The 27,784-nt window shown below is 42.6% G+C and overlaps 1 protein-coding gene across 7 annotated transcripts in view; it reads left to right on the top strand.

Moving 5' to 3' along the window:
* Positions 1–25,126, top strand: part of CREBBP (CREB binding protein) — a 93,156-nt gene extending 68,030 nt beyond the window's left edge. For 5 of the 7 annotated variants that reach the window (XM_071815002.1, XM_071815001.1, XM_071815000.1 and 2 more), the window contains 12 exons: positions 4,535–4,645; positions 5,403–5,459; positions 6,731–6,808; positions 7,297–7,364; positions 11,383–11,533; positions 12,358–12,504; positions 12,942–13,055; positions 13,483–13,648; positions 15,041–15,208; positions 18,349–18,510; positions 18,775–19,056; positions 20,672–25,126. In XM_071815002.1, coding sequence (XP_071671103.1) covers positions 4,535–4,645; positions 5,403–5,459; positions 6,731–6,808; positions 7,297–7,364; positions 11,383–11,533; positions 12,358–12,504; positions 12,942–13,055; positions 13,483–13,648; positions 15,041–15,208; positions 18,349–18,510; positions 18,775–19,056; positions 20,672–22,846 — 3,679 coding nt within the window. In that variant the 3' untranslated portion in view covers positions 22,847–25,126. The remainder of the gene's footprint in view (positions 1–4,534; positions 4,646–5,402; positions 5,460–6,730; positions 6,809–7,296; positions 7,365–11,382; positions 11,534–12,357; positions 12,505–12,941; positions 13,056–13,482; positions 13,649–15,040; positions 15,209–18,348; positions 18,511–18,774; positions 19,057–20,671) is intronic. The other 2 variants (XM_065850276.2, XM_065850275.2) reach the window with 1 other exon arrangement.
* Positions 25,127–27,784: the final 2,658 nt, after the last annotated feature.

Here is a 27,784-nt window from a genome sequence, read left to right as displayed (position 1 = left end):
TAAGTGAAGTTACAGAACTAATTCAGACAGTCAGTGCTTGCGTTTCATCTCAGGACGATCCCTCGGTCACCAGACGGGGTGTAAGATGGGGGGAGCTGGTGCGAACCCCTCAGCACAGCGGGGAACATGAAAATCTGTCGTCTCACCTTGTCTGTTGGGTCCCTATGAGGCAGGTAGTATTGCCACAGAGGAGCTCTCATAGAAGGTTTTATACAGCCACTGTGAATTCTGAGAAAAAGTCAGTCTGAAGAGAATTAAAGCGATTAAAATGCATTTAAAGAGACAGTAGTTGAGTACTGGAAGTGGGGAAAAAATAACCCTTAAATATTAACTCTATATGATACAATTTCAAATACTTCTCATATTCTGCATCCAGATAGTGCTATGTTTGAAAAGAATAGCAACTTCTAAAATAATTGAAGAAGGGGTCATTTTTCTTTCAGTTATCCCTTTCCTATTTAAGTTAGTATTAAATCACATGGATTACTCGATGGAAGGCAATGTTGGTTGCTGGCAAGAAGTACAGGGTTGATGGGGCTGCGGGTTCCTCTGGACTCGGTAACACAATATTTCAATTTCCTGCTTGTTATAAACATGATAGCCCCTTTACACTGAGTTGAATCTAAAAGAGCAGTAATAAAAGGAAGGTGATTTTTCTGAGTGTCAGTGGGCCTATAGCAAAACAAAACTAGGTGTTGATATCTGTTTACCCAGATGCCTTGGGAAAAGGTTGGGATTTGGGGTGGCTTTGAGTTGGGGACAGTTTTTGAGGTTTTCAATTTCAGGTCAACTAAATCAATAAATGAATGATTTTTGGGGGGTTGGGTTGCTTAATAAAATACTTCTAAAGATCAATCACCTTATTTTTAAGTGTGCATTTAGACTATCAGATCATAGAAAGCCCTTATTCATCAGCTGTATTTCTCTAAAACAGTCAAGTTGACTGTTTCCTGTGACAATGATCTTCAAATCTTAGATTATTCTTAACCAAGCAGCAAATTAGTGAAAAACAAATTCTGTAGTTCCAGCATATCTTTAATTGGGCAGATGTTCTTGACTTGAGCCATTTATGGAACAGACAACATTGGATGCACTTGAAGTCCAGCATATTGCATAACTAAATTACAACTAAGAATATTTAAACACTGTTGAGTGAATGAACTGTGGCACTGCAGTTCAATGATTTAAAGTTAATTATTTGGTGTGGAACTGTTTGGCTTCCATAATAAAGCAGAAGTTTAGGTTAAAGTAAGTGTTCAGAAAATATACTTCATGTGTGGATATCCAGTTGAGAAAACTGATGGGTATTTCATACCAGTACTGGCATCCAACTGCTAACTCAGAATTCCCTTTGAATACACTTAATTACAGTTGGAAATTCACCTGTTAATGCAGAGATTGAGCATTTTCTGGACTTTGGTATTGAACCGTAATGTTAGTCTTTGATAAACAGGAATCAGTCACCTGAACAGTCTGCATTTGAAAAGCTTTTCATTTTTGATGTGTTGCACTAAGTACATTCTTTGGATTTTCTATGACTGTTATAACTAAAATTTTGTATGCTTGCTGTGGGTTTTGTTGAATATTTGTAGTGACATGTAAAAGTCAGTGAATTACAAGCAAGTCTCCATTCCTGAGGGTCCATACTCACAATAAGTTACAGCTTTTGTTTCACCCTGATTATTTTATGGACAAATGTTCATGATCTGTAGGCGATTCATTTTCACTATATTTCAGTCTTTATTTCCTCATTTTAATATCATGTATTAAGGCTTGACTCTTGCTAGGGCGTTAGGCTTCGGTTCTGCGATGTGTGAAATCCTGTGCTCCCCTGTGGATCCAGGGCTGGCTGGAGCTCGTGCTCGACCCACTGCCAAACGAAGGGCAGAGGGTGCAGAACCTGTGCCGGTGGAGCTGGGCACATTTCTGCCTGTAGCTTAAATCCAGTATCAAAGGCGGCCTCATTATTCAGTTTCATGAGTGCTTTGAAAGCCCATAAATTATTGTGAAAACAGATCAGAATTAAACTTTCTGGGAGTGTTTAAATTTAGCAAAGTATTCATTGAAGTATTGACCATGGATTTTTCTGGCTACACGCTCCCGTGTTCAGGTCCTCCTGTGTGCCAGTTCTTTCCAGTCTGACTCTTAAAATGAGCAACCTTTTAGTAAGGAAATTTACTAGTGGGTTTTTTTTTAATTAAAGAAAAAGCAAATTCTGAATGTTTTATGGGTTGTTGAGGATTCTTTTTTGTTTTATTTTTGGGAGGGGTTTTAAGAATTATTAGACAATAACTGTGTCACTTCAGGGGGCAAGCGAAGTCAGTGCAAATGAGATGTGCAGTTTCAGTATCCTCTCCTGAAGTTCTGTTGTATTATCGCTCTGTAATAACCATAATATCTTTATCATTACCAATGATTATCAATTAACAGAATACATTTTTTTTTTCTTGGCCTTGTCCTGTTGTATTATCGGCAGCAAAAGCCTTGGTTTTTCTTGGGCGGGTGACGTGTTTAATCCTAGTTGAGCTGACCCAGAAATCACTGTCAGTTGAAGTCATGGTGGGCTGGGAAGCCCCCGGACAGGGCACACGTGGCATTTTAACTCACGTGCGTGCTGTCAGAGTGGCAGCTGGTCAGATGGTGATGTAGATGTGTCAGTATGGGCTATAGAAGAAAATACCCCTTTTTGCTCTTTGTATGAGTCCCGCGGTACGGGGAGTGCGCAGGGTGCTGCTGCGTATCAGCAACTCTTGGCTGGCAGAGTAGCTCTGGAAGCCCGAGCCAGCTGGTGGAGATTCAGAAGTTTTGGGACTCCTGTGGCTCTGCCGAGGTGGCTCTGCCGAGGTGGCTCTGCCGAGGTGGCTCTGCCGTGGCTGCAGCCCGGGAGGACACTGATGTCTCTGCGGAACGGCTTTACCAACCCACCGGGCGCTGCTGAAGGACCCTCCTGCTTCCACTGTTTTGCACAAGCATTTAGTAAACATGTAGTGGTGATGTGAGGGCTGGTGTGTGTCGCAGGAGGAAATTCTGATCCTCACGTTTCAATAAGTGCCTGTAAATGGCTTTTGTTGTCTCCAGGAAAGCGCAGCCTTGGACTCTGTCACCTGGATTACAGTAGTTTAAGTGTATCAGTATGTGTAAGAAGGGGCAAGCTGCCATATTCATTAATCTCCATCCCTTAAGTTGTTGGTTCTTTGTGACATTGAGTCTCATTTGATGCCTTTTAAACTTACCATTCTGATGGTTCTAGTGTTTGAGTACTAAAACTGCGTTTTACTGTGCTGCCATTGCTGCTTATATTCTCTCACTCTTGATCCTCCATAAAGCTCCTTTATTTTGATGATCCTTTGTGGCCTTCCTGCATTTTACAGCTGTGGCCTCTCTTTGTTACCTTTGTTCATGTGTGAATTCATATCCTTTCCAAACATTTAGCCTCTTTTTTTTTTTTTTAATGACCCTGACAACTTTGGTTCCAGTTCATCCGAAAGAAACGAACAAACAAAAACCACCAAAAAAGTGCCCTGAAAATCTGTGTAATTTTCATTTTATTTTTTTTCAAATGCAGATTGTATTTTCATAGAGTTATATTCCAATTTACTCAGCTTGGTTTGTTAAACTGCAGTATTGGTTTTGCTGAGTATAGCTTGGATTGGCTCTTGGTCTGGTGACCAGAAATTGTTCCTAGCCTCATTCAATTTGTAAAGCTTAATTCCACCATCTCTAATTTCTAATGTACCTGATAAATATATTGTATGTATGTACAATTTCATGTTGTTCACATATATACATATATTGTACTTATATAGATAAATGGCTGGAAACTCTGACCCATAATTGCATTTATGTTAAATGTTTGTCTAGAGTATGGATTTGGTTTCATTTATATTAAATAATATTAGCTGAGCAATTGGTCACATTTAATCTTGTAGTCAATTAATTTCTGAATTTAATTTTTTATAGATTTTTTTCAATACCAAGTGTTTCTGCTTTTACAATTTTTACTGACAATCAGTAAATGCTTTCAGCATATTTTCTAATTACTTAACTCTTTAATGAATGTGTTCTTAAAGCTTTTTGACAGGCTTTTTTTTTTTTCACCTAAAGTAGACTTGATCAGTCCCAAGCCTGGAATCAAAGAGCATTTTTTCCTTAATAATGCAAATCAAATCCAAATTCTTAAATTTGAAATCTATACAAACGTAGCGCTTGGTAGCTGCTTCATTAATCCTCCCTAAATTTTGAATTTGACGCCCGACGACTTGTTAGCAATGTATAAAATGAGACCGAATGCTAATCTGTGCTTTGCCTTGGCTTTCTGCTCTGTGTTGTCTTGGTGTTTGCGTCTTACCTCTTACGTCTGTGCTGTTTGTTCCCTCCCCTGTTCTCTAATCCTGCCCTCCCCTCCCTCTGTTCCTCCTCATTGTCCACACTGACCCATCTATCAACCAACAACGTCCCCCCTTTCGTCGTGGTGATCTGCCCTGCTCTGGTTGGTGGCTCCGTGCTTGGGTGGCTGTATGTTGTGCTGGACCAGTTCACCCAAATATGGCCTTCTTGCTGACAGGTATCACTTCTGTGAGAAGTGTTTCACTGAAATCCAGGGGGAGAATGTCACCCTGGGTGATGACCCTTCCCAGCCTCAAACGTAAGTTGCTTTCTTTCTTCCGCATGCCGACTTTTCACATAGTGGGAGTGATGTGTAATCCTGGTTTGATAGTAAAAACCTGTGGCTGGTGGTGGTGTTTGAGGAAGTGCCTGCTTTCTTACTAATTGGAGATTTTTACGGTAACAGATGATGAACAGTTGTTTCTGTGTTGGGTCTGTTATTCTGCCCAACAATGTTTGTGTCCGGTTGGGCTACTCAAGAGCTGCCCCTGGACTGGCTGCAGGGGGTGGCAAACACGATAATGTGGCTGGAGGGGACGAACTGGAAGCTGTGTCAGTAAATGTCACCAATCTATTACCTTTTCAAATTAAAGACTTCAGCTAATCCTGAACCTCACCTTCTGAGGCACAGCTTTTGTTTATGAAACCAGTGCCTCTTCTTTTACCTGACGAGAAAATCAGATGCTCTAAGATTTGAGGAATACAAGCTGTTTTGGAAGGTGGCTGATTTATTGACGATAGCTTCTCTTGTTCTTTCTGATTTTAAATTTATGTGTATACTTGGGTATCTCTTATGTTGCTTTTAATTTACACAGAAAGTGAAATGAGAAAAATATTTTCTGTAGCTCAAAATAAAATGAGCTGAATTGCTTTCTCTGAATAGAGAATAAATAGTGAAACACTCTTTTTCTGGCTTGAGGTTTGTTCATTTGCTGCAACTCAGAAAAGCATGATATTTTCTCAGCCTCTTGCTATAAAGGTACTACTGAGTTTTTATATTAACTCTTTGTCTCTAGAACCATCTCTAAGGATCAGTTTGAAAAGAAGAAAAATGATACGCTAGATCCAGAGCCGTAAGTACCAGACTGTCGTTTTCTTAAAACAATGTCATCACTTCTGCTTGTCCTTTAGCCAGCACTTCAGGAATGAGGCAGTGAATAGAGTCTTCCTTTTCCTCCCATCTCTGCCCAGACTGCTGAATCCTCCTCTAAAGTTCATAGCACAATATACAACTTGATGTCTGCCATTGATAGCCAAGAGGAAAATGTGAGCCTGTTTTAATGGCACTTCCTAGTTCTGAGCATTTGGGTGATTCCTGAGGTGTGTTCTGTGAGGCTGAAAGTGGCTCCCGTTGGTCAGAGCCTGTCATGCCAAGCCCTGAATGCCATTGGGGAGTTCTGCATTTTCCTCCCCTGGTTTAGCCAGACTTCTAAAACACGTTTTATTCTTCACCCGAGTGCTTGGCCCAGCGGCAGAGCCGTCCTCCTCCCTTGTGTTCACTGCCCTCGGGAAGTTCAGTAAAAGCCAAGTTGAACGTTTCTTTGGTAGCGCGGTGCTGCTTTTCCCTACTGTCCTTAAGTAACTGAACAAGTCTCTATCGTGCTGCTGCTTTGTTCTCTGGCAGTTTGATACATAATACATCATAATACATTTTCTTACCTTTTCTTACCTTTGCAAATACTAAGCAGAGCTACTCCCCCTGACCATTAGAGGTAGACTGCTGAGATACACCCTGATGCATTTGACTTCATAACCAATGTTGCAGTCTTGAAAAGGAAAACCTCTAACAGTTTTCCCATTAAAGAAGGAAATTTTGACATACTACTTGGACACAAACCCCCAAAAAAGACGACTACAGCAGACCCATGCAGGCAAAAACAAGCTAATACGTGTTTCCTTGGCACAGTGATTCATGAATGACTAGTTTTTACATTTACAGTGAGTTGAGCAACCATTTAGTCAGCTTGTGGTTGTTGCAACAACTGAAAATTAAATCCATGGAGGTATTGTTGAGCAGAATTCCGTGAAGCTGGAAAAGCTCAGAAGTCTGCTTAGAAAAGGATAGAAAAGAACAAGAAAAAATTGTTCATGACAGCCCATTTCACATTTTTAAACTAGTACATGTTATAGCTTTTGTAATACACATATTATTTGCACACAAGATCGATAGATGTATACTCGAAGCTATTCTAATGAGTATTTTTTAAAACTGACACATGAACTGGGCTTGCTGAAGTTGATGCAGTTCTTAGCAGAGGGTTGGAAAGTCTTGTCTGTCTTGCCTAATTCTGGAAAATTACTCGCCTGACAGCAGAAGTAATTGGCTGCTGCGTTTTCTTCCCAGGTTTGTTGACTGCAAAGAGTGTGGTCGGAAGATGCACCAGATTTGTGTATTACATTATGATATTATCTGGCCTTCAGGGTAAGATGTTTGTTAGTTTTTTTACCCTTTGTATAATAAGACCAATGTTGTTTACATAATTAAGAATTTCTGCCTTTTAATATGCAGTCACTCCCTTTTAAGAACTGAGTACAAAAGGACAAAGAGTTTCTAAGTAAAATACGTTCTTTGGTCTTTGGGGTCTCATTACAGTATATTCAGATGAAAATATGCATGAAACCAACTTATTCATGTACGCAGGTTTCTGTGGTTTCTTTCTAACCACTAAACAATGGAAGCTGGTTGGAGGTAAGTTTGTGTACTACAGAACACAACTGCAGGTGTAACTGCTTGGCAGAATTAAACAGACTTATAAAGGTTTTAAGTCCCTCAATAATGGAGAGATACAAGCTGTTCAAATCCACAGAAAAATATTGTACTCTGACATTTAAATTGTTGTTCAAACATTGGGCTTAAGCGAGTCAATAATGGTTGTATGCTAAGTGTTTGGCAATATTTTTTCTCAATAGGTTTGTCTGTGATAATTGTCTGAAGAAAACTGGTAGAACACGCAAAGAAAACAAATTCAGTGCTAAAAGTGAGTTTGATATTTCTTGTTTTATATTCATCTTCTCCCTGCCACCTCTCATAGCTTTTTGATAGTGACTTTCTGTTGTCATGATAGACAGACAGTACAGCAACATTCGCAAGATGGGCAGTAGTGTAGCCCAAGACTTTAGTAGCTGTCAGAATTTTAATTAACATTCTAAAGACCTGCTTTTTATCTGTTTGTGGTCAGTCTTAATGCTGCTTGAGGTATTTGGCGTATATGCCCCCCTTCTGAGATGCAAAAGAAAAAAGGTGGGGGAACAGAACAGGAGAAACATAAGGCTGTGTGCGCTTTACTGGCTATATTTAGACATGTTTCCATGTAGCGTTGAAACTGTAGTAAATTACTGACACCTCTGTGCCCTTCAAATAACGTGTAGTAACAAGTTGTACTGCATTTCAGGTGAACTGTGGTGGTGCCAAGTACTAATGTATTTGAAGAGCTTTTTTTGCTTCCAGGGTGGACTGTGGTATAAGAACTGTCTGCTGGAATAAGCAACCAATTGTACTACGTGTCTAGATTTTCTTGGAATTAACTGTTGTCATAATCTCGTTGAAATATGCACTAAAGAAAGTGCCATAAGTTGTCAGGTGAAGTTGTCTCAGTCTCCTTAGCAATCCTTATACAGGTGTTCTTTGCATACATTTAACAGCTGAGAACACAATTTAACTTTTACTCATAAAAATAGTGGGGGGAACGGTAGAGGCTGCGATTGGAAACGCAGTGTCAGTGGCATAAAGTAGAAAAATACAGTGAGTGTAGAAACCAAGAAGGTGATTCAGACACCTGAACAACTGGGACTTGCAGGTGCACTTGATTACTTGTTGTTCTTTGATCCCTGGAAGTTCTGGGCACGTTACCTTGTCATACTGTGACTTTGCAAGCCTGAATCTTCCAAGTAACAATAATAAAGGAGTGCTTTTGTGTTAAATATAACTTCTTGATAACTTTGTGTGCGGTGGATTGCATAATAAGAGATTTGAAGGGCGATAATTTGGAGATGATGATGTATGAGACATATTAGGTTTCAGTACTCAGAATGGTCTCTGGAGTAACCTGATGCAAGGTAGTATTGTTAAAAACATAAAAATTAGTCTCATTAAAGACAGATTAAGATTGTAAGAGAACATTAGAAAAATGATGGCATAAAAATGTAGTTTTAGATAACCATTTAAAATAATTTCTGTTGTATGCTGACTTTATAGCATATATTGATGTAAATTAGCCTAAATAAGTATGCAATTCCTGGATGTCTGTAGTTGTTCTGTGATATTGCTTAAAGTTTGAGTAACCAGCCATTTAGATCAATGTAACCATTCTGTTCTTGGGGGTCTGGACAGGGAAATAATGGTGCTTTTTTCCTTTCCATTGGTCTCCTCCTCTTTTCCCTGCTGTTTGGCCATCTTGTTTTCGTTTTCCCATGATGGGCCCTGCTGCCAGCTGTAACCCACTGATGGGCTCAGCTCTCGAGATCCTTTAACAGTTCTCTAGTGGAAACACAAGAGAACTTGGAACACCTTGGTCTTACTACTGACCTAAAAACAAATATGAGCAATGAAAGTTGGAAATGTTAATGTGTTTCCCCTCCTCTCCCCCTCCCTTCCCATACAAACCTTTATTTACTGAATTACCACCGATATTTCTACACTTCATCAAGCATGCTGGCACAGCTGATAATGACCAAGATAGCATGTCCCTCAGCTGGAAGCTATTGCTCAACTGTTATGGTAACATTCATATTCCTAATGTATATTAAGTAAAATTGGTTATCCTGACCACATCACAAGTAAGTTGCATAAAGGTGATTGATAACATGCCAGATGTAACCTATAAACCAGCGCACAGCTGGATCATGCTGTGAAATTCCTAACTTTTGAAGTATTTTCCTTACTAATAAAATCTACAAATACTACTTTTAACCAGTAGCTAATGCAGAGATGTTCAAAGGCAAAGATATCCTGACAAATAAATCACCCAAAGAAGTTTCCTGACAAAAAGTCGCAGTGAGCCAGAAGTCTGGCTTTGTTCTATCTGTCTGATTACTCACCCAGTAACAAGTGTCTGGTCATTGCCACTGCAACAAAACCTCTGTACTGAAGTGACCCGAAACCTTCTGTGTTGTTACTGGTTTGGATGCCTTTTCTCAAGTTTGCACTGCAGTTTTCGTTGAGACCTGAGCTTTTATTGGAAGTAGATATGTTAGAGATGTCCAAGAACCAAAATCTGGTTGCTTTCTGAAAGAATTTGCACGTTGTAATATATCAAAATAAGCAGCTTTTAGATCCTTTCCTTACAGTGCTAGTAGTCTTAATGCTGGCAATTTCTTTTATCTTCTTATCTGGTCTCTCTTTTGTTTTTCAAGTCTTAATGTATTGCAGCATAAGGAAGGAAGCAGATATCCTTTGGTTGCTTAGCATTGGAAACACGATAAAATGAAAACAGAACGAGACAGTAGAGTTAACTGAAAGGGCTTTCTAAAAATGGACCAAGTCATTAGCTGAAACGGAGCCATTTCCTTTTTTTCTTGTTTGTCTTTGGAGAAATCAGTAAAACAAAATAATTTCTTTGGGTAGTATTTATGAATTTTCTTTAAAATTATTTGAATTTCCTTTAAAATCAACCCTCTTCTATTATATATGGAAAGCCAAATATATTGTATGGGGCTGGGAAACACTGAGAAAGGCCAGTGTACTGGAATTGGTAAAGGGCATAGTGTATTTTTAATTTAACCTGCCTTTACATTTAATTATTGGCTCCCAAGTAAATGGTATCTGGACTGTGTTGTGCTGCTATAACCACAGAATCTCACTGGAGAATGAGACAGAGTAAAAGATGTAAAACAAGATTGCCATGTTTGACAATTTGTGTAACCTGATTGTAAAACAGAATTCCAAGTATACAAAACCTTTAGAAAGTGACATCTTCCTTAGTGGCTTTTTTTCCCCCCCAATCTTGGAACCCAGAATAATTTTTAGTATAGATATTTCAGAGAGGCATTCTGTATGCAGGCTTGGTAGTCAGGAGGAAGAACCTACAGCCTTGTGTCAGTAGCCAAATAACAACTGAGAAAGGAAGCATTGGAGAGCTAAAAATTAAATGCATTTTAGTAAAATGAACATCTGTAGATTGCAATATCACTTTGGAAAAGGTAGCAGATTGACCATAAAAATGAAGTAGAAATAAGAGTTGGTAAAATAAGTACAGCGGGATAAGATAAATAGTCATAAATCTTAAAGTCAAAACAGTGCGCTCCTTCTGTTTTCTTAATTTAAACCAAAATCTTCATCTTAATTTCTGTAATTTGTTGTGGATTTATTTGAAAACCATCACATCCTGTAATACTACAAACCCAGCTATCCCCGCTAAAGTTCATTGTCAATGTAAAGGCCAAGAGAGGGGATCTGGACAATATGTGGACTTGAACTTTTAAAGACCTCTATCGCTGGGCAAGAACCATTTAAGCTTTATGTGCAGATTACTGTAACTGTGCAATCTAAAAGCTCTCTTGAAAAGAAAAAGCAATGAAATCTCCACTGAAGTCAAAAGGCTTTCATTTCTGTTGATTTGCTTTGCTTTGCTTGAAAAGGTGTGGCATTGAGCCAGATCTATAAAATGATGTCATCTCTGTCAAACAGCCAGATAGTGGTTTTGTTAGGAGAAAACATTTGCGGTGTTCATAAAATAAGCCTGCAAAGTTAAAAATGCTATGTAAAGCTGCCTTTGTTAGTTCACTTAGTAATTTTCCCACTGTAGTGGTTTTAGCTTCCACAATCGGGTATGAACATTTAAAGGCTGAGTAACAACGTGCGTGGTTTTGGTTTTTGAATTTGGCTGCGTAAATAAAAACATCAGTTTTTTACATGGAGGTAAAACAAAGGAAAAGGAGCCTAATTCTATACCGAGAAGCAAGCTGAAAGACTTCATGAGCATAGTAACACCCTGAATTTAACAGCGATTTCTCCAGTATTAACGTTTGCATTTTCATGTTCTCCCCCTTCATTTCTAGGGCTGCAGACCACACGTTTAGGGAACCATTTGGAAGACAGAGTAAACAAATTTTTGCGGCGACAGAATCATCCTGAAGCTGGAGAGGTCTTTGTCAGAGTAGTAGCAAGTTCAGATAAGACAGTAGAAGTTAAACCAGGAATGAAATCCAGGTTAGTTCTACTAATTACAATAAATACAATCTTGATTTTTTTTCCATTTTTATTTTGGAGTCTCCCTGCGTACATATTGCACAACTGGGCCAATTTGCACCTTAATCCCTTTGCACATTTTTGAAATTTCAGCATGAGTAAGATTATGAAACGTAAAAAAAGCAGCATGCAATAAATGAACTCAGAGGAGAGGACAATTGTATTTTGACTGTTTGGGTGGTGGGGGCATTCTGGGTTTGGTTATAATACTGTGACTTTGTTTAATATTACTAAATCTTGAGTGTCTTGACCACATTTTGGTTAGCATTACAGAATTGATAGTTTAGTTTGGAACGATTGCTGAGATTCTGTTCCCTACTGTTCCTTCATTTTATTGTGATTTTATAAATACTTCAGCTTTCAAAAGTTATTTTTGATTTGCTTCATCATAAATGAAAAGCTTAAAAGGTTTATTCTGTGAAGCATTTTGGCTTTAATTCACAATGACTGTTTATGTGACATCACTTCATCATAATGCATCAGGTTTTCTACTTTGCAACATATTTAAAGGCTCGTGGTTTCTGAGGATGCTCTTGTCCTCAATGCTGCCTGTTCAGTCATGTGTTAACTATATGGAAACTGTCTTTCCATGAGTTTTACAGTAGCAAGACTCGCTGTTTTAATACAGCTCTGATTTGACCCTGTTTAACTTCTGCATAAATATTTCTAATGAGTTAAAAATAAGGTTGGAAATAATTTCCCCATTCTGCTAGGACACTGGTTTAATAACTGGCTTTTTGTGTGTGTTTGTTTTTCCTGTTCCTTTCTAACACCCTTCCCTTCAGATTTGTGGATTCTGGTGAGATGTCAGAATCTTTCCCTTACCGTACCAAAGCCCTGTTTGCATTTGAGGAGATAGATGGAGTAGATGTTTGCTTCTTTGGCATGCATGTACAGGAGTACGGCTCGGATTGCCCCCCTCCAAATACAAGGTACTCTTTCGTTTCTGTACTGTGGTGCCTGCCCAGAGAACATCTTGCTACGATCACTGGACAGTTACTCTCAAATACAAAAGATGAGGAGATGTGTTTCAATTCTGTGGCACAAATAAGTCCTGCAGTGTGACTGCAGATGACTTTGAAGGGGGAAACAAATATCACAACAAAAATGTTACTTTTTTTTTGTATTCTGTATTTAATTTTGCATCTTGATGTATATTCTTCCTGTCTAAAAAAAGGATAACCATCTTTTGCTTTTGAGAACTTTCTGTGCTGTGTTAAGATGCTTAAAGATGCGTTTAAATAACGTAATGAATTTTTCTTTGCTCAGTATGGCTGTATATGTATCTGGTATAAAAGTCAGTTCTAAGTAGACAAAATGGACATTCAGCTGTACATGATGTTCTGTCATTCTTCTCTCATTACTCTAGGCGTGTGTACATATCATATCTAGATAGTATTCATTTCTTCCGCCCCCGTTGTCTCCGAACTGCAGTTTATCATGAAATCCTTATTGGATATTTGGAGTACGTGAAGAAACTTGGGTAAGCAAGATCTTCGTAAAGAAATACATCTTTTTTTTCTTAGGATTTTGTTAATCCAGGTTGCCAAGTGGCTTTTCACTTGGGATACTCTCTCTTCTGCCCTCTGTGAGGTATGTGGAACACATGCCACTCCTGCAGGAGAGAGTTTGGATTTTATCACTAAGGTGATTTTTCTGTTGTCGGGATTCTTAAACTGGCAGCATATCAGTCTTTTTATCAGAGGCTCACTAGGAGCTTAAGTCTCATGATTACATCCTGGTCTATTACTCTTGTATAAAGAGGTTAATGCTGCAGCATCTTTGTATAAAGAAAGAAGCGGGGGGGCACGCAGTGTCAGAGGTCTGAATTTATATCTCGGTTTGGCTGAGTTAATTATAAGGTGATAGTCAAAATGGGTAAGATTTTCTTTCTTGTGTGTGAAACACAGGTATGTGACAGGACACATCTGGGCCTGTCCCCCAAGTGAAGGAGATGACTATATTTTTCATTGCCATCCACCTGATCAGAAAATACCCAAACCCAAACGTTTGCAAGAGTGGTATAAGAAGATGCTGGACAAGGCATTTGCTGAGAGAATCATTCATGACTACAAGGTTTGCTACTGTTTACTTCCTGAATTAATTTTTATGGGCTTTTCATTTGAAGGTAGCTAATAGCATTACATAAGATGTGAAACTGGTTGTGTTGTACAAGGGGTTTTATTCTCAGCGTCTTCATCTTCTCAGATTTTCTTTCAGAAAGTCCCTTAGGATTGATTTCTGCCTAAAGACAAGCATACCCATCTTTCACTGCAATCTTGTAGGCAAGGAAGTACATAGCTTGCTAAGGTTTATAGAAGTTGCTTGCGTCTGGTGATTGTAGAGGAGCCAGTGGAATGCTGGATCCCACTAGTGTGAAATCAGAAAAACTGCTTATAAAACAGCTTCTTCACTTGAAGAGAAAAAGGGTGGTTTTCATAATTGGAAAATATCACACGTATCCAAGGAAATAGGTTAAAAGATTGCAAAGGTAGCATTTGCCATTCTTTGCAAGCAAAAATTTACAAGAATTTCTTAATGGTAGTAACAGTGATGGAAAAAATAGCTGTTTTGGTTGCAAGTGACAGTTACTATGTGTGTGGAACAGAACAGCGTGTCGCAAGCTTTGTCATCTGATGTGGTGTTGCAAAGAGCTAGAAAATCTGTCACTCTCCTAATAAGGTGGTCTTGAAATGAAGCTGAAGAAGGAAATCAGCTAGTCTGGTATGGGCTTGTTAAACGCAGTGCACTTAAAAAACAACTCCAGAACAACTGTGTAAAATACCTGTTCCTTGTCAGAATACCTGTTTCTCTCCATGGTCCCTGGCCTTTCCAGCCAGGTGGTCCCCAGAGCTGCGGTCAGCGAAGGATGCAGCCTGCACACAGTCCCCTGCCACAACCAGACATTACTTGATATTCCTGCGTGTAATAGTTGGCCAGTGCATTCAGCGATTCTTCTGGGATTATCAGGCTTATTGCACATAAACACAGCTCACACACGTGCATCGAAGTGCTTACGCACTTCCAAATTTGTAAGGGAAAGGGCTGGATGTGACACACTTGCTGTCACTAGAACAGTTCCTACTGTCATCCAGGAGCAGTGCAGGACGAGGGGAGTGCTGCAGGCTTCACTTGGAGTTGGCGCAGTTACCAGAGAGAGGTCTGTTAGGCGTTCCAGGGATATCTGAGTGACTCCCATCATGTCAGGAGCGTGAACTGGTGGCATGATGGAGGCTCAGGAGAGCCTTGGCAGCTGCCTTTGCAAGATGAAAGGGAGTGGGCTCTTATCGGTATTGCCAGGCCAGTTGTTGAACTGTACCCAGTAAAGGAGGCCTGCTGGGAGTGGGCCTTAGGCTGGGAGCGAGGCACAGCTGTTCAGGGCAGCCCTGGATTGTCTCTCTGGTTCTCCTCTTTATCCTAAGTGGTCTTTGTTTCTTTATTCTTGGTATTGTGTGAAATGCTCAACAGGACATCTTCAAACAAGCAACTGAGGACAGGTTGACAAGTGCCAAGGAGCTGCCTTACTTCGAAGGCGATTTCTGGCCCAATGTGCTGGAAGAAAGCATTAAGGAGTTGGAACAGGAAGAGGAGGAAAGGAAGAAGGAAGAAAGCACTGCAGCTAGTGAAACAACTGAGGTGAGTTAACTTTATATGCTGTATTTGCTTCTGACTCACAAAACTGATAATTAATACTTTGCTGGATGTGAACTCTCTAATATATTAAACTCAAAAAGGCGTCCATTCACATTAGATGTTAAATTAGGGTTCTCTTTAGCTATATTTGTGGCTTTCTTCTTGGATAACCAATGTACTGATGGCTTCAGATTCTGTTAAAAACAGTAACAAGCCATTTGACATCAGTTCAGCATCTCTGTTCTGAGAGAAATGTGTTAAGTTACTTTTGGATTGCATCATGACTGCTACATTTGTTTGCAGTAATTTGGCTGAGCTTCTGGTTCACACCTTTGCAAATCACCTTTAGTATTGGCATTTTGAAAGATGCTGTATTTTTCAGAGTTGAATTATATTTTGCTGTTATTTAAGCAAAAGTACTTGTCATTTGCAACAGTAGGGAGCTGAAATGTAAAGCTTTATTGCAAGCTTTGCATTGGTGTCAAGTGTTGATCCTGATGGTGCTGTTCCTTCACCAGCATTCTCTTTGTATACTTCAAAACCAAAAAAAAAAGAAGTACTTTCTCGGGTCCTGGCCAGAATTTCATTATTGATTTTTATTTCTGTCTTGATTGTATCTGTATCCAAATGGTCTTAACACTTTTAGACTGTCCCTTTTACTTGTGATTTGCAGCAAGGTGTTTTGAAAATAAATGTGGTAAGATCTGAAGTCCAGCAGACTGGTGGAACCAAAACTTTACCTGGGGAGGGACTGTGTTTCAGCTTAGATGCCATGGTGCTTTGCATACAGGATGTATTATATGTGACTGATGCGGAGTGATAGACCCTAACCCATCGATTTCATTATGACAGAAGATTCCTTCTATTAAACCTCAGCAGCTCCTTCAAAGCTGGTATAGTTTGTTGCCATGTCTTTTATGGAACCGTGAAGTTGATAGTTTTCACCTTGTTCTGAATCTAACATTTAATATTGAAATACTTCAACAAACGTAGTGGTGTGAAAGTAACTGAAAGACAAGGCTTGGAATTTGAGTTGCAGTCCTCTTTTGCTAACAGTATCACTTTCAATAAATCATAGCATACCCTTCCAGTGAAAATGCCCATGTAAACTTCTACATCTAAGAGGGGGGAAAAAGGTGTTTTAAAAAGCCCAGAAGAGGTAACTGTGAAGCTCATATGTGTTATCCTCCTGAAGTGAGAAGATGCAGCTGTGGCCGTTAACCTCCTTATCTTCCCACTTGATGCCACTGATGTTGCTTGGGGTAGTGGGGAAACAAAATCTGCATCCAAGTTGCTGAAGGTGTCATCTAAGAATGCAACAAAAAAACATAACAGTCTGGCCTTTGCCACTTGGCTCAGAAAATAAGTGAAATTAAAAGCATGAGAACTTCTCCAGTGCAGTCACCAAAAGGTCTGTCACTTTGTGGAGGAAACTGCACAGCAATGGGGTCTCCACGTGCAGAAACACTTGATGAATCTTTGCAATTTTCCCTGTATTAAGATGGTACAGAATGTGTCTGTCTTTTCTTAAATAGTCCTAAATTTTTTTATGTGTGGAGACAGAGCTTCTTAAAAGCCAACATGTGCTGTGAGTGAGAGTTAGAAGAGACTCTAAGGAGGTGGTAAATATTCAGAAGTTCTTGACAAAAGTTCCAAAGGGCTGAGGTTCACTGGGTAACTGTTCCATGAGCATCTCTGGCAAACCTGGCTCAATCCATTAAATGCTATCAAAATGAAGTAGCACAAAAACAACCTTACAGCTTCGTAAAATATTTTGGAATAGCTTTGTACAATTCACCCAATATAGACTTGTTAAAGGTGGAATAGGAAGAAAATTTAGACCTGTACCGTCAGCCAAGTTTCAATCTAGTCTTCCTTTTGGTGTTTAAATTTTTAAATGTTGATGCTCTAGAATGCACAGGCAAAGGAGGACGTGCCCTGATTCCGTCAGGGTAGAAAATTTGGGGGAAAGTTGTCAAGATGGGAACATACAGTAGCTCATTTCTGAACACCTTTAGATGGCTTAGATCTCTGTGTAGTTTCCCATAAAATAGTACAGTTTTAATTTCCAAACAGGATTGGTCAAAAACCAAGATTGACAGGAATTCCTGTCTAAGCCTAATTAATGGAACGAAGCGATGGCAACAGTCTAAACATAGAATTGCTTTCTTCAGTTGGAATATCTTTGTTTTCTTTAAATAAATATGCTTGTGGATAAACCCCGTGTTTGCTTGTACAGAGTGTTCGTGAAACTTTCTTGTATGTGTGTGTGTACATATATATATATATGTATATATATATCAGAGTATTTCAGTTGCTTATTTTTAATATTATGATAACCAACATTCTAGCAGAGCGGGGATTTTTACTGCATGCTGAGCTCCCTGCAGAGGGCTGGGGGGGTTTATTTTTCAAGGACATGAGAAGACTAAAAGTTATTTCTGCTTTCATGGGTCATGTAAATAGCATCATCTGCTATTTTTTACTCTCTTTATTTACATCTAGTATTCAGCATATGGTCACTGTGGTCTGTGTTGTTGTAACTTAGACGCAAGTGAAGGTTTTGGGGATTTTTTTGAAGTTGCATATGCAGCAGTATGTCTGCAGGATGGAGAATAATGTATTTTGTTAGTTTCAAATCCTGTATGTTCTTATTTGTGTGCTAGCCCTAAATTAGTTCAATAAAAGCAGCAACAAAACCACCAAAACATTAGATCAAAGCTCAAACAAGTATGTGAAACACCCAATGCACAACACAGCAAAATACTGCACTTCTGGAATTTTTTGAAGTCCATTTTGTTTGTAGCTCATTTTATCATGAAATATGTATAAGATGTTGTAGAGTGAGCAGTGGAAGCTGAAGGTACAGTGTTTGAGAAGGAAAAAAATAAGTGTAAGATACAAATTATTTAATGTATATACATACTTATTATATCTGTTTTTAAACAGCGTTTAAATTTGTTTGCCTGCCCGTTTGCCTTTTGATTTTTCCTGGAAAGTAGGATATATTTAACACAGGATGGCTGATCTGCAGGCATTGGAACAAAGTTCTATTATTGACAGCAGAACTGTTCCACTTTCAGCTACGGTGAATGGGAGAGAGCTCTGTAAAGTGTAACATCTTGCCTGTGCATTTGTTGCAGGGAAGCCAGGGCGACAGCAAAAATGCCAAGAAAAAGAACAACAAAAAAACCAACAAGAATAAGAGTAGCATCAGCAGAGCTAACAAGAAGAAACCCAGCATGCCAAATGTGTCCAATGATCTGTCTCAGAAGCTGTACGCCACTATGGAGAAGCATAAAGAGGTACTGTCAAAGTAGGCTGTGTAAAGAGAGGATTTTATTCCTGTAAATCTGGGCATGGTGATAGTCAGAACTGACAAATCAGGAGGAGTGAAGCTTGGGATTGTGCTAGAACTTCTGTTGTGTAACAACATATTGGAAATTAGCCTAAACTAAGTTAATTAGATAACATCTGTAGCATGCTGTTACTGCAGCAGAACATGAGCTTTTTCCTACAAGATTATCTACCGCCATTGATTTTTTTTTTTTCCCCTCGTTTATCCGCAGGTCTTTTTTGTGATTCATTTACATGCTGGGCCTGTAATTAACACTCTGCCTCCCATCGTGGACCCTGATCCATTACTTAGCTGTGATTTGATGGATGGGCGAGATGCCTTCCTCACCTTAGCCAGAGATAAGCACTGGGAGTTCTCCTCGCTGCGTCGATCCAAGTGGTCCACGCTCTGCATGCTGGTGGAACTGCACACTCAAGGGCAGGATCGCTTTGTCTATACGTGCAATGAGTGCAAACATCATGTGGAAACAAGGTGGCATTGCACTGTCTGTGAGGTAGGTGTATGTCACCAGGGACTTCTGTTCTGTCTTGCCCTACAGTCAAGCTTGGGTTTTTTGGGAGGATATTGCAAAAGTTTCTTCAAAATAAGCCTATCCTGATAAAAGGGCCACTAAGCCTTAAGAGAAGGTGACTGCCATGGTGGGGTACCTCTTCTAGAATAAGTACCCTTAGCCTTTCAACATGGAAAATGCCAGTGCTCTGGAATGGCTACCAGTGTATCAGTTATTCCACTAGGGCTCCTCTGCATGCACAAGCTTTTGACTGAATTTTAAAGAACTTAAGGACTGGGTGGTAAAGTGTGGCTGCGTCAGACTAGTCTGAATCCACGAGGCACTAGCTCATCCACTTAATGGATGTCCCCGAGAGGAGCTGCTGTGCCTTTCTGCAAGGTGGCTTTTGTTCTGCTTTGTACGTGGTACTTCATGTCGTAAGGGGCGCAGACGGGTGCCTGTTCAGGCTGCCCCAAAGCTGGGTGAGGAGGCTGCCCCAGCTCCTCATCGTTGTCTGTTCAGCCCAGCGTTAGAGGTTGCCTGCCCTTCAGGTCAGCCCAAGTAATTGCTTTCTAACCTGGCTTGATGCTTTCAATGACTAGTCCTTTTACAGCATAGATCACTTCCACTGAACTGTGTTAGAGAGCAATTAGGCATGGAGTTACACAGGTGGACTCGAGGAGAAGGCAGCCTCTGCAGGGCTGGGGATGACCTCTGGCTGCAGCTGAGCCAACAAAAATTGTGAATAAGTGCAGCCTAGTTTTTACACTGCAAGTTATTGCCAGGTCTGTGCTGAAAGAGTCTTAATTAATTCCTCCGAGGAAAGTATTGAACAGGGCTTCCTGAGGCAAGACTGGAGGAAATGGATTGTATACACTAGAGAAATTAAGTGGTGGCAGGAGGTATGGCCTTCAGGTTTCTTCTGGGTACTTCTGTATAAGGGAGTGCTCTTCTTCCAGCAGAAAGGGACAGGGCAGAGAAAATGAGTGTTTGAGCAGGTTTTCAGATCAGTGTCTGTCTTAGCATGAAACTTGTACTCAATCTGAGGGTCATGTTAGAGATTTAAAAATATGTATTTCAGAGTAGCAGTTATTAGCCAGTAATTACACTAAGAATAGCTAAATGGAGAGGCAAACCCTATTTTTAAGCAGTGACAGTTGGTTTGGCTTACTGGTTGGAGGTTTTAGCCCTCCTTGTGTAAGTACCCCGGTAGACATCAAAGAAAAGTAAACAGTTCTGTCAAAAAGGCAAAACAAACCCTGCAAGGTGTTTTAATGTAACAAAATGAAGACCCAGCAGTTGCCTCTGTTGGCATTGTTACCTGCAGCAGCCAAGACTGGTGATGGCTTTGGGGCAGCTCATGTGGCCTCTGCCCTCAGCTGCCCAACCCTCACCATCACAGTGATTCTGTAGCCTGTGCAGCTGCTTCTCAACCAGCCGCTGTTCACAGCGTGTGGCCTTTGTCCTGCTTCTGTTCTGCTGTGTACTTGTACCTACTGAAACCCACCATGTGCTTTCACACCAGGCATATATTGCTCACCTAGAACCACTTTTCTGTTTCTGCCGCTTTAGTTAGTGCTCTGTAGACAACTGAACTCTGGGTTTTCTTTGCTTTCAGGACTATGACCTCTGCATTAACTGCTACAACACTAAGAGCCATGACCACAAGATGGTGAAGTGGGGCCTGGGTCTGGATGATGAGAGCAACAGCCAAGGAGAGCAACAGTCAAAGAGCCCCCAGGAGTCACGACGACTGAGCATCCAGCGCTGCATTCAGTCCCTTGTCCATGCCTGCCAGTGCCGCAATGCAAACTGCTCATTGCCATCCTGCCAGAAGATGAAACGGGTTGTCCAGCACACCAAGGGCTGCAAGCGCAAGACCAATGGTGGCTGTCCGGTGTGCAAACAGCTCATAGCTCTTTGCTGCTACCATGCCAAACACTGCCAAGAGAACAAATGCCCCGTGCCATTCTGCCTCAATATCAAACATAAGCTTCGACAGCAGCAGATCCAGCATCGCCTGCAGCAGGCTCAGCTCATGCGCAGAAGGATGGCTACCATGAACACCCGAAACGTGCCTCAGCAAAGTTTGCCTTCTCCTACCTCAGCAACGCCTGGTACCCCTACGCAGCAGCCAAGTACACCACAGACACCACAGCCTCCTCCTCAGCCCCAACCTTCCCCTGTAAGTATGTCACCGGCTGGCTTTCCCACTGTGTCAAGAACTCAGCCCCCTACTACTGTTTCAACAGGAAAACCTGCGAACCCGGTTTCTGCACCTCCACCTCCAGCTCAGCCTCCCCCGGCCGCAGTGGAAGCGGCTCGGCAGATCGAGAGAGAAGCTGCCCAGCAGCAGCAGCAGCTCTACAGGGTCAACAACATTAACAATGGTTTGCCTCCTGGTCGCCCAGGACTAGTAAACCCGACGGTGGGTTCAGTGAACCAGATGCAGCAAGTCAGCATGAATGTACCCCGGCCCAACCCTGTTAGCGGTCCAGTGATGTCCAACATGCAGCCTGGACAGTGGCAGTCCCCTCCCATGCCGCAGCAGCAACCAATGCAGCCAGGAATGGCAAGACCGGTGATGCCAATGGCAACGCCACAAGCTGTGGCTGGGCCAAGGATGCAGGGCGTGCAGCAGCCGCCGCGGAGCATCCCCCCGAATGCACTTCAGGATTTACTGAGGACCTTGAAATCACCGAGTTCTCCGCAGCAGCAACAGCAGGTTCTTAATATCCTTAAATCCAACCCTCAGCTTATGGCAGCTTTTATAAAGCAAAGAACAGCCAAATACGTGGCTAACCAGCCTGGGATGCAGCCACAAGCAGGCATACAGCCCCAGCCTGGGATGCAGCAGCCGCAGACCGGAATGCAACAGCCGGGCATGCATGCTCAAGCAGGATTGCAGAACATGAACGCAATGCAAGCAGGAGTGCAAAGACCGAGCGTGCCTCCCCAGCAGCAAGGGATAGGAGCTATGAATCCCCAGGGACAAGCGATAAACATCATGAACCCCAGCCACAACCCTAGCATGGCAAACATGAGTCCGCAGTACAGAGAAATCCTGAGGCGGCAACTTCTGCAGCAGCAGCAGCAACAGCAACAGCAGCAGCAAGGAGGGGCTGGCATGGCAGGAGGGATGGCAGGACACAACCAGTTCCAGCAGCCCCAGGGACCGGGAGGTTACCCTCAAGCCATGCAGCAGCAGCGGATGCAGCAGCATCTCTCGATACAGGGCGGCTCCATGGGACAGATGGCTCAGATGGGACAGCTGAACCAGATGGGCCAGCCCGGCATGGGGGCGGACGGCACCCCCAACATCCAGCAAGCGCTGCAGCAGCGCATCCTGCAGCAGCAGCAGATGAAGCAACAGATAGGGTCGCCCGGGCAGCCCAACTCCATGAGCCCGCAGCAGCACATGCTCTCAGGACAAGCGCCGGCGTCTCATCTCCCCGGCCAGCAGATCACCACCTCCCTCAGCAACCAGGTGCGGTCCCCAGCACCCGTTCAGTCTCCCCGTCCCCAGTCCCAGCCGCCACATTCCAGCCCGTCACCCAGGATACAGCCCCAGCCGTCACCTCACCACGTCTCTCCCCAGACTGGTTCCCCCCACCCGGGACTCGCAGTTACTATGGCTAGTAGCTCCATGGATCAGGGACACTTGGGCAACCCCGAGCAGAGTGCAATGCTTCCACAACTAAACACCCCCAACAGGAGTGCGTTGTCTAACGAATTGTCTCTGGTCGGTGACACCACCGGGGACACACTAGAAAAATTTGTGGAGGGTTTGTAGCATTATGGGAGCATCACTTTTTTTTTTTTTTTCCTTTCGTGTTCTTGGACATTTTGTACTGAAAATTCAGACATCTGGGTTGTTTTGGATCCTGGATGGAACTGCTGCTTCCTACATGTGGAAGAATGAATTGCTGTTTAAAAAAAAGGAAAAAAAAAAGAAAAAAAGAAAAAAAACAATACAAAGGATATATTTTTTTGTTAAAGCCAGACGGTTAAAAAATCTGGTCTCTTTTGTGGGTTTTTTTGGTTTTTATTTTTTTGTTGCTGTTGACTCATACCTTTTTTTTAACGGGGGAAAACAAGTTCATTATATTCATATTTTTTATTTGTATTTTCAAGACTTTAAACATTTGCGTTTAAAAGAAGAAAAAATAATATTCAGAAACTGTTTCCTGAAATAATGCAACATTATAATGTGTCCCGGTAACTTTGACACGTTGCGGGAAGAGGTTTTTTTTCTATAGTGAACTCTTCAGGCGTTTGAAGTATTACCCTGGAAAGATAGGAAGAGACTCTTGCACACACAAACACAGATTGGCCAATGCCAAAATCCTTGTCTTGCAGATGTAGAAATTGTTGCTTTGTTTCTCTGATAAAACTGGTTTTAGATGAAAATAGGGATGATCACTCTTAGACCGTGCTGATTTGAATAGAGAAGAAGCATTCTTTTCTTTCTTTCTTCTGTGTGAAACTTGAAATGAAGAAAAGCAATTCTAGTGTAAATCATGCAAGCGCTATAATTACTATAAATAAGAAAATCCAAGAAGATTCAATCACTGTATAGAATGGTAAAAAAAAAAAACTCATTTCTTACTTATAATATCATATTGTTAAATAAACTGTGTGCAACAGACAAAAAGGGTGGTCCTTCTTGAATTCATGTACATGGTATTAACACTTCGTGTTTGGGTTTTTTGTTATGAAAATGCTGTTTTCAACATTGTATTTGGACTATGCATGTCTTTTTTCCATTGTATATAAAGTATTGCTTAAAATTGATATAAATTACTGAAGTTTTTAACATGTATTCTGTTCTTTAAAATCCATGTAAGAATGTTTAAGGTTTTTATTTATTTATATATTTTTGGATCATGTTCTTTGTAAGACATGGCTATGAATATTCACTCATTACACGGAGCAGCCAGAGGCATGGCGAGGAGTGGCACGATCCATGGAGTATTGTAGGTAGCATGTCTGTTTTACAACACCCTGTAGTGATTGTTTCCTCTTTGGGGAGGGAGAGGAGAGGGGAATAGTTCCCATACACGGAATATTTGCAGGTGTCCAGTCATAAGGGTTAACTGGAATAAATTATTAATAGCCGTTGCTTTTTAAAAACTGCATTAATTTAGAGAAGGATCACCAATGAAAGGAAAATAGAGAGTATTGAGTTAATTCTAGGCTAATTTATTTAGTCTACAGTAAATATGAACCTATTGACTTTAACACTATTTTTCTGCTGTTAACTCTGAGTCTAGATTTGAGGGTTTTCTGTGGAATAAAAAATAACAAATCATGTACATGTTCCCTTTAATATCCGGTCACCATGCCCTCCTGTTCCTGGGATTCTTGCCCCTCCTCCCCCCAGATGAATGACTTTCTTGGAGTTAGAAAGTCCAGGGAAACTTTCCCAGCGTAGGTGTGAGCTGAAACCACGACTGGCCTAAAATACCATCACTCGGGCCTTGAGGCTTCTCAATTAGGTGCGACTGGCGTGGGATTAGCAGCAGATCCAGCAAGGTTTATCCTCCCGGCCGCTGCTGCCGCCTCGGCGGGGAGCGCCAGCCACACTGGGATTGTCGTGTGAAGTCCGAGCTTCCTCCAGCCTTAACGTTTTTATAGGAACCGTGTTGGGGGACGACGGGGAGAAGAGCAAATGATATATATCTCAGTTTTTAATCCCCATACTGTGAGAAACAGTAGTGCACTGCGGTGCTACTTCATTCTTTTTTAACTGTAAAGGGTCTCTGCTTAAACTTTCCTTGCAAACTTTTAACTATTGTATCTTTTTTCACCACCATTGCATTCATCTGCCCACGCAATTGTCTTCAGCAATTCAAGATGTCAAAAGCTGGGGCTTGGGTGAGGTCAGCGAACGCTAACCCAGAGCTTGTCCAAAAGAAATTGCTGTAAAAAAAAAAAAAGGATGGAAAGCCCTGATGCTGTGTCTCATGCTGTGTACTTAAAAAGAGGGAAATACTATATTTGTGATCAAAAAGAGGAAACTTGAAATGTGCTGGTGTTTCTAATAAAAGCTGGTAAAACTGCTTGGATTGAAGGATGGTTCCGCTTGGCTGGTGCCCGCTAGGATCAGCGAAGCCGACACCCAGGATCAGGATAAGGGCACTCAGTCTCGCTAATAACCTTTAATTAGCTTCTGTTCTAAAAACATCAGCACTGCTCCTGGATTTGGGGGAGCCGGGCCCTGGTGGGAGCACAGAGGTGGTGCAGCTCTCGGGCTGCAGCTCGCTTGGGGTCCCGCTCACGGGGAAGAGTGGAAAAAAAATGTGATGGGAAGCAAATACCGACATATTTTAAGTGCAACCCGAAGTATGTGGAGAGCACAGAGCAAGGGATAGATTTAGATCTGATGATCCCAGCAGGTGTTTTACCAGGGGGAGAAGGGAAGCACAAAGCTGAAGTTGAACGTGAGGAGGGGCTGGGCTTGGTGTGCAGCCCCCGCGGCTCGGGGGACTTCGTTCCAGTATCACTGAGCGTTGATGGGAAATTTGGTGCACCTGAAGACTGGACAGGCATCTGATGTCTCAGGTACAGCATCCTAGAAACACAAGGATTTAAAGGCAAGAACATGCTGGAGATTGGTGCAGGTTTTTTATCACCAGGAGTGGCTGGGACCTCCCCCCTTACTGAATTCTGGAGGGGAAGAAGGTGCTGAAATATCAACATTGAGCTGCGACAACTTGGTTTTCTGCTCTTCTTTTCTTCAGCTGCCCACCACGCTCCACCGCTGGCTATCCTGACTTGCGCTGCCGCAGCAGGCTGTGGTGCGTTTCTCCGTGCTGCAGATGCACTAGCTGATGTTTGATGTTCTTGGTTGTTCTTCACTGTCCACAGCCCTGCTGTAAGCGCTCCCTGCTCTGCTCTGCTCTGCTCTGCTCTCCTCTGCTCTGCTCTGCCAGCCGGGTGCATCAGAGCAAAGAGAGGCTCGCCGCAGCGGTGGGCTGAGGAAGATGGGCCCTCCTGCCAGGGTGTTGCAGGCCCCAAAAAGCCGGGGACAGTAACCTTGTCAGAAACTGTGTCTGAAGCCAGATGTGGTTGTGTCCACAGCTGTAGTAGCGTAAGGTTCCTTCAAGTCAGTGGCAGGGTACGGCCTAAGAGAAGGCAGTTAATGCCATACACAGTGACCAGGTGTGCACCGGCTGCTGCTTCCAAAGCAAATCCCAGCCCATGGTTTTCTCAATGCAGCAAAGATCAATCGAGCCACTGTGGAGGCGGTAGCTGGGGGAGCATGGCAGAACACGCAGGTTGCTGTGCGGCATCTATCTGTCCTTCCCCACGGCTCAGAACTTGAAATGGGGAATGGGGTGATGTCTCACCCCCCGTGTACTGCCAAGACAGTCAGTGCCAACCACTGGATAACCAAAATTAGCCAGAACAGAGGAGAGCATCTTTACCACATCTCCTGCCATCCTCCAGCCCTCCTTGTGGGAACATGCTTCACGGCTAAGTGGTCCAAGCAGACCCAAAGCAGGAGGGTGATGCAGTGCAAGGGGAGGCAGGAGGAGGATTTGGGTGTTTCAGAGCAGGTACAAGAGCTCTGGTACAGTGTTGTGGCAGAGCAATGCTCAGGAGTGCTGTGGGGTCAGCTGTAGGCAGTAATTAAGGCAGCAGGAGGGAAGCATTTGAAACAGGCTCAGAAGTCACTTTGTTTCTGGCTGCAGCAGAGGGAATCTCGAGGGGCTGGTTCCAGGTGGACACGCAGCCCTGCAGAAGGGTGCTGCAGTGATGCAAGGGCTCGCACTGGGTTTGTTGCACCTAATCTGTAACATCCAGCACCGCACAAACCGCACTGCGTGCAAGTGTTTCTTGGAAGCAAACCTCCAAAACAACATGCAGATTAGCATAGCCCCAAAGATAAGTTGTGAGCACAAGCGAGTTGCACATGCAGCTTTTCTAGTGAGCTGCCCTGTGCCTGGCAGTCACAAAGCTGCCGCTGTTGGACGGTCACAGCTCCCTCCTGAAGGCCCTTGCCTCCTGTCTGGAAGTGGTTAGTGCTCGTGAAAGGAGACCTGCTGGATCTTTTATTTTTAGCTGTGGTGTTCATTGAGGCCAGGCTCTGCTCTCACGCACGTTCTAAATTCAGCTCTCGGTGGAGCAGTTTATTTCCTCTCTCACCCCCACCCCATCCAAGGCCTTTCTCCAATACCTCAGCCCTTCGGGTCTCAATCTACACTCACGGCAGCCCCAAGAGAAGAGGAATTTCAGAGGAATGGGAAAATGACATATTAAGCAGTTTTCCCAAAGCTGCGCAGGGCCGCAGCACACGGAGGCTCCCTGAGGGCACAGCCTTTCCTCAGCCCTCCGCGGGGAAGCTGTCGGAGATGTGGTTGCACGGAGCTGCTGCTGCGACCCGTCCTGTGAAACGTGTCCCTGCAGCAAATCTGTGCCGGTGACAGCGAGGTTCCCTCGGGTGTCCGTGTGGGGAGAGGCGGCCGCTTTTGTAACCTGTGTGCGGCTTCCCGTTGCTGACGAGTGCCAGGGTAGAAGAGGCACGGAACGGGTTTTAACCATCAGGAGAGGTGTGGAAGTGTTGTCCTGGGCTCTGTGTCCACATTTACAACCTGCGTTGCAAGATGGAGGAGAGCCCTGAAACCCCGGCAGAAGGAGCCTTCGGCACGGGATGGGGTCTGCCTGGCTCGTGCTCCAGTGGGGCGGGCTGAGCTGAGCCGAGCTGAGCTGAGCTCGGCCAGTCGGG

The sequence above is a fragment of the Patagioenas fasciata genome, chromosome 15, assembly GCF_037038585.1.
Source record: "Patagioenas fasciata isolate bPatFas1 chromosome 15, bPatFas1.hap1, whole genome shotgun sequence".
In the NCBI taxonomy this organism is placed as follows: Eukaryota; Metazoa; Chordata; class Aves; order Columbiformes; family Columbidae; genus Patagioenas; species Patagioenas fasciata.
Note: the sequence above shows the minus strand (reverse complement) of the source record. Positions and strands in the feature narration are given on the sequence as shown.